The 5,708-nt window shown below is 43.0% G+C and overlaps 1 protein-coding gene across 1 annotated transcript in view; it reads left to right on the top strand.

The window, feature by feature from the left end:
• The window catches only part of LOC121923450 (alpha-2-macroglobulin-like protein 1), a 9,606-nt gene that overhangs the window by 2,936 nt on the left and 962 nt on the right, over positions 1-5,708 (top strand). The window contains exon 2 of the mRNA XM_042453887.1: positions 2,257-2,342. Within this exon, the coding sequence (XP_042309821.1) occupies positions 2,257-2,342 (86 nt within the window). The remainder of the gene's footprint in view (positions 1-2,256; positions 2,343-5,708) is intronic.

The following is a 5,708-nucleotide window of genomic DNA, read 5'->3' as shown; positions in this document are numbered from 1 at the left end:
AGGGAGGAAGGGGGGGGAGGAGGAGGAGGAGGAGGAGGAGTGGAAGCCGGACTCTGAAGGAAACGAAAGCGAGTCATAGGGACTCCCTCTCCCTCTCTCTCTCTGTCTGTCTCTCTCCCCCTCCCTCTCTTCCTCCTCCCTCCTCCCTCCCCCCTCCATTAAAGCCACAGAGAGGGAAAAGAGGAACTTTTGTTTTGTCTTTCCTCTGTTCCCTCGCCGTGGTTTTAATGGAGGGGAGGGGGGAGGAAGGAGCTTGAACGCCCCCAGGGCCTGATAGGGGGGGGTTCCGACCCCCCAAACCCCCCCTCTGGCTACGTCCTTGCCTCCCCCTGAATCTGCCCAGTTCCTTCAGGAGCAAACCCGCCAGTGGGAATGGGGCCAATGTGTTATCCAGTGGCCCCCAACAAGCTGGGTACTCATTTTATTGACTTATGAAAGGAAGGAAGACTGAGCCAACCTTGGAGCCCTTGGTATCAAACTCACAACCTTGTGGCTGCAGTACCAGCATTTAACCACTGCACCACCAGGGCTCCTTATTCAGTTACTCTGATATCTGCTGGGAGTCTATCTCTCATAAGCATAGCCTCTTCAACAAATTCCTAGTGTGCCTTGCAGATAGTTTCTTCTTTCAAAAAGTAAAGGAAGGAACAAGGGGATTGGCAACCCTGGACTGGATCCTAACCAAAGGGTTAGATCACTGGAATAAAAATAGTCAGTACTTGAGGGAGAAGTGACTATAATGTAATACTAGAATTCACAATTGTGGGACAGAGCAAAGAAGAATATAGTCAAACATAGATCTTGGATTTCAGGAAACCTGATTTAAACAAATTCAGGGAGTTATGGTGTGGAATCTCAGTGAAAGTAAGACTTCTTGAAGAAGGAGTTGCAAAAAGCACAACCACACACAATTCCTTGGAAGAATTAAAATAGGAAACATCTGAAAAAGCAATTGCACAGCAAACTCAAGAATAAGTGAAAAGAAAAATGTATGTACAATGGGAGTGCCAGCCTGGTATAGTGGTTTGAGCATTGGTCTATGACTCTGGAGATCAGGGTTCAGTTCCCACTTGGCAATGGAAAACCACTGCATGACTTGAGTGAGTCACACACTCACAGCCCCAGAAAACCCTATGATAGATTCATCTATCATGAACCTATCAACAGTAGCATGCTTCTTCCCATGCAGGGACTGATCCATACTAGTGCAAAGGAAAACACAGAATTGTCCCTGAACCTGGCACTGCTTTTCCCAGTCCTCCATATACTGTTGCCTAGAAAAAGTCGTAATATCCAGTGATAAAGGGCTGGCATCTAAAAAGCCTAATAAGGTCCCTACTACTAAAGATCGCTACAGTGCGCCCGTGCCATATGCGGGTGCGCCATACGCGGCCTTGAGCATACGCGCTCAAGCCGCGGGGCGCACGTGGGGCAGAAGGGGCGGCGCGTCCCATTCAATTGCATGGGCGCGTGCGCCCATTGCGCCCCACCCATGCCTGTGCCGCCGCGCCGCCGCGCACAAGCCCCATTGTTTCCAATGGGGCTCGAGCATAGGCGGAATTCGCCTTACGCAGAGGGATCCGGAACGGATCCCCCGCGTAAGGCGAGGACGGACTATACTAAAAGAGAAGGATCTGAGTATCCAGCTCTGAAAAGATCAGATTATTCTGCAAAACACCTTGAGCACCATCTACAGAATGTAAATACTTAACAAAATGGCCCATCTTTCATCAAGTCATTTGCTATAAATGTAGGAGGGATCCAAGTGGACTGTCAACAGTCACAGAGTAAACCACACTATTTTGGCTGAGCATGTTCTTTGAAGAAACTTGACTCTCAACCAGCTGAAAGAGCTTTTGTTCTCCTAAGGAATTTCTCTTCCTTGTTTGGACTGAAACTGAATCCTGCTCTATTCTTATGCATAGATTTTACTTGGGTACCGGTATTATAATGAATGTATTTTATATACAGTTCTTTGTATTCCAGTTATTGTCACAGGCTTGGTCAGTTTCTCTGCACACACACCTGCCTTTGTTGGAAAGAGAACTTATTTAGCACCTGTTGTGGTTGATCCTTCTTCTTCTCTCTATACCCTCTATAAGCTTCAAGTGGTGGGTCATATTTCACAAGTGATTGGAAAGAAGTCCCCTGATAATAATCCCCTGAGTAGAACGAGGATATAAAATGGGATTAAATGAGTTGAAAAAGAGCATGTGATGTGAGAGTTTTCACCTCCCTCTCCTGGATCCTTCTCAGAAGATGGTTTCTGCAGAGATGTGGGTCCTTTTCCTCGGTGCTCTTGCTCCTCTGCTCCAGTTAGCAAATGGGGGCGATTCCATCCCGTAAGTTTTTCCACAGCTCTGGGGCATGTGATAATAATGGGAAAACAAAAGTATGACAAACATGGCTGGGGTAGGGGAGGTGGAAAGAAGCTATCTCATGTGAAACCAAAGGAGCCGACTTTTGACATTGATGGACAAGTGGAGGTGAAATGGAGAACATGTCAGCAAGGAAAAGGGAAGATAAAAATAATCACCGAAGGCTAGAAAGGGAAAGCAGAAGGAGCAGAGCAGATAATTTTATACCAAATTGCAGAAAGATGTGGGAGAATGAAGGCAAAATTACTGAGAGTGTGACTAGGTAATCTTGGGGGAAATACTTGAAGGAAAGGGGAAACGGACAGCTTCTGAGAAATAGTAATTACGGGAATCAGAATTTGAACTGAAACAATGTTTTGAGGCAAGTTTAGTTGCATTTGAGTGAAAGTTCAGAGGAATGTTGAGCAACAAGGCTAGACAATTATATGTGTGCTAGTCGCTCAGAAATGTAGAAAAGGTCTAATAACATCCAAAATCCACAAAACAGTGATACCTTTATTGGACCATCCAAAATGCACAATGTATATGTTGCAAGCTTTTGAAGCTCCTCTAGCTTCTTCATTAGGCAAGGTGTTAAAAATCATACAGGAGAAAGAAAGAAAAATGACAATGTGAGTCATAGCCCTGCATTTGGTCAAGGTGTTGTGCCTGTTGTCCTCAGTTCAGATGGTATGGAGTGGTATTCTTGCAAGCAAGCTCCTCTTCCTTCTGGCCATGTGGATACTGGGAGATTCTCCAGTTGCTCAAAGACATATCTACTGCCTTTGAGAGGATTCACAACTGGATCCAAGGACCTTTCCCAACCCTACTGCTGCTACCTCAAATAGTTTAATTTGGTGATACCAGATAATCTGGTATGAATCTGTAGAGACACATGCCGAGCACCTCCTGTCCCATTTCTCCACTCTGGCTTCTCTCAAAACTCTTGCCTTTCATAACTGGGAAGGATAATAATCACCAGGGGGTAATGGCCCCCTCCTCCCCCCTACAAGAAAAACAAACCTAGGTCTGCAGTCTCTGGATAACCTTTAGCAGTTAGCATCCAGAGCTTGGGAAGATTGCTGTTTTTACACAATGCTCTCAGAGTTGGCTGTGCTGATTGGGGGAGTGTGTGAGCTGCAATCCAGAAACATAATGCTCTGCTAAAAGCAGCTAACAAGACGGGGTTATTATGAAAGGCAAAAGAACCCTGCTGGAAAGTGAAGGTGAAAACAGAAGTTTGTTGCCTGTGTTCAGTGCAAATTGTCAAGTGCTTTCAGAAGGCTTGGATATAGATTTAATGATGATTTGGCCTATTCTGTGTGGACCATGAAAAAGGAGCAAAGCCACCTTTGCCTGCAGCTGACGGACAGTGTCTATGCCTCGATCCAATACAGGGAGAGGCGGGATACAAATAACAACAACAACAACAACAACAATAATGCTTTGCCTACAGAGGGTCTCGGGTTCAATCCCTAATATTTCAGTTTGTTCCAAATAATCCTAAAGGAATCAGATCCTATCTGATTTTGGAAGTTAAGCAGGGTCAGTCTTGGTTACTGGGATGGGAAACCACCATGGTATTGGATGGCAATACCAGGTTGTTGTTAACTGCCGTTGGGTCGATCTCAACCCATGGCAACCCTATGGATGAGACATGTCCAAGACCCCCTGTCCTCCACTGCCCTGCTTAGGTGCTGTGAACTCATTCCAGTGACCTCCTTAATAGAGTCCATCCATCTGGAATGTGGCCTTTCTCTCTTCCTACTTCCCTCCACCTTTCCAAGCATTATTGTCTTTTCCAATGAGTCCTCCCTTCTCATGATGTGTCCAAAGTACATCAACCTCAGTTTGGTCATCTTGGCTTCCAGGGAAGTTTCTGGATTGATCTGCTCTAGGACCCATTTGTCTGTCCTTTTGGCAATCCATGGGATCCTCAGCAGCACTCTCCTCCAACACCACATCCCAAATCAGTTGATTTTCTTCCTATTATCTTTCTTAACTATCCAGCTCTCACATCCATACATAGTGATAGGGAATACAATAGTTTATATGATTCTAACGTTTGTGTCAGTTGTATATCTTTGCATTTTAGAATGTTTTCTAGTTCTTTCATAGCTGTCCTTCCCATTTTTAATCTTCTTCTGATCTCCTGACTGTAGTCCCCACTTCTATCAATGTTTGATTCCAGGTATGAGAATTCTTTTACTGCTTCTATTTCTTCATTGTCTGTCTTTATGAAGGTCCTCAGTGGTAATTATTTTTGTGTTCTTCATGTTCAACATTAAGCCTGCCTTTGCACTTTCTTCTTTGATCTTCTTTAGTAGGTGTTCCAAGCCTGTGAGGTTTTCTGCTAGTAGTATGGTGTTGTCTGCATATCTTATATTGTTGATATTCCTTTCTCCTATTTTCACTCCTCCCTCTTCTGTGTCCAAACCTGATTTTCTTATAATATGTTCTGCATACAAGTTGAACAGATAGGGTGAAATTGGTCTGGTGTGAATGCAACTTTGCTTCTGTCCTGGTACACCTCCTAAACCTCCAATGTCCCACATTTCCCATGATGCTGCACTGCAATTTTGCCCTATTTGCTTTCAGTGCTCGGAAGGGTACATTTAGATGACAGGGGTGAAGGGAATGAAACGAAGGGTAGATTTAGATGTAGATGACAGGGATGGAGGGAATGAAACAAGAGGCAGGAGGGAGAGATGGAAGCAAAGGAGGGGGCCACCAGAGGCTGGGGTGGAGGCTCCAACTCCCAGAATTCCATAGACTCAAGCCAAAGACCCCAGAACAAACTCCAACTCCCAGAATTCCATTGCCTTGAGCCAAGGACCCTAAAACAAACTCCAACTCCCAGAATAATAATAATAATAATAATAATAATAATAATAATAATAATAATAATATTTTAAAATAATAATTTATTATTTTAAAATAATAATAACGATATTAATAATAATTAATTTTTAAAATAATAATAATAATAATAATAATAATAATAATAAGTTTGCTGAGGCACCAGAGCTCTCTGGCAGACAAGGCTCAACGTCTCACGACACTACAGTTCCCAGAATTCCATAGCAGTGAGCCATGACCGTTAACATGTCAAACAGGATTATTTCCCAGTGCACGGGAACCTCCTTCAGGTCCAAAGGATTTACTTCCAAGTAGACCTGCAGCTTCTACATTAATTATTTTACAGGGAAATTATTTATTATTATTATTATTATTATTATTACTATTATGGAAATGTTATTGTTATTGCTAATAAAATTTATTTCACTGCAAAATAATAATAATAATAATAATAATAATAATAATAATAATAATAATAATAATAATAATAAT

Source organism: Sceloporus undulatus, chromosome 2 (genome assembly GCF_019175285.1).
Source record: "Sceloporus undulatus isolate JIND9_A2432 ecotype Alabama chromosome 2, SceUnd_v1.1, whole genome shotgun sequence".
Lineage (NCBI taxonomy): Eukaryota > Metazoa > Chordata > Lepidosauria > Squamata > Phrynosomatidae > Sceloporus > Sceloporus undulatus.
The sequence above is the reverse complement of the archived record's forward strand: the minus strand, read 5'-3'. Positions and strand labels throughout refer to the sequence as shown.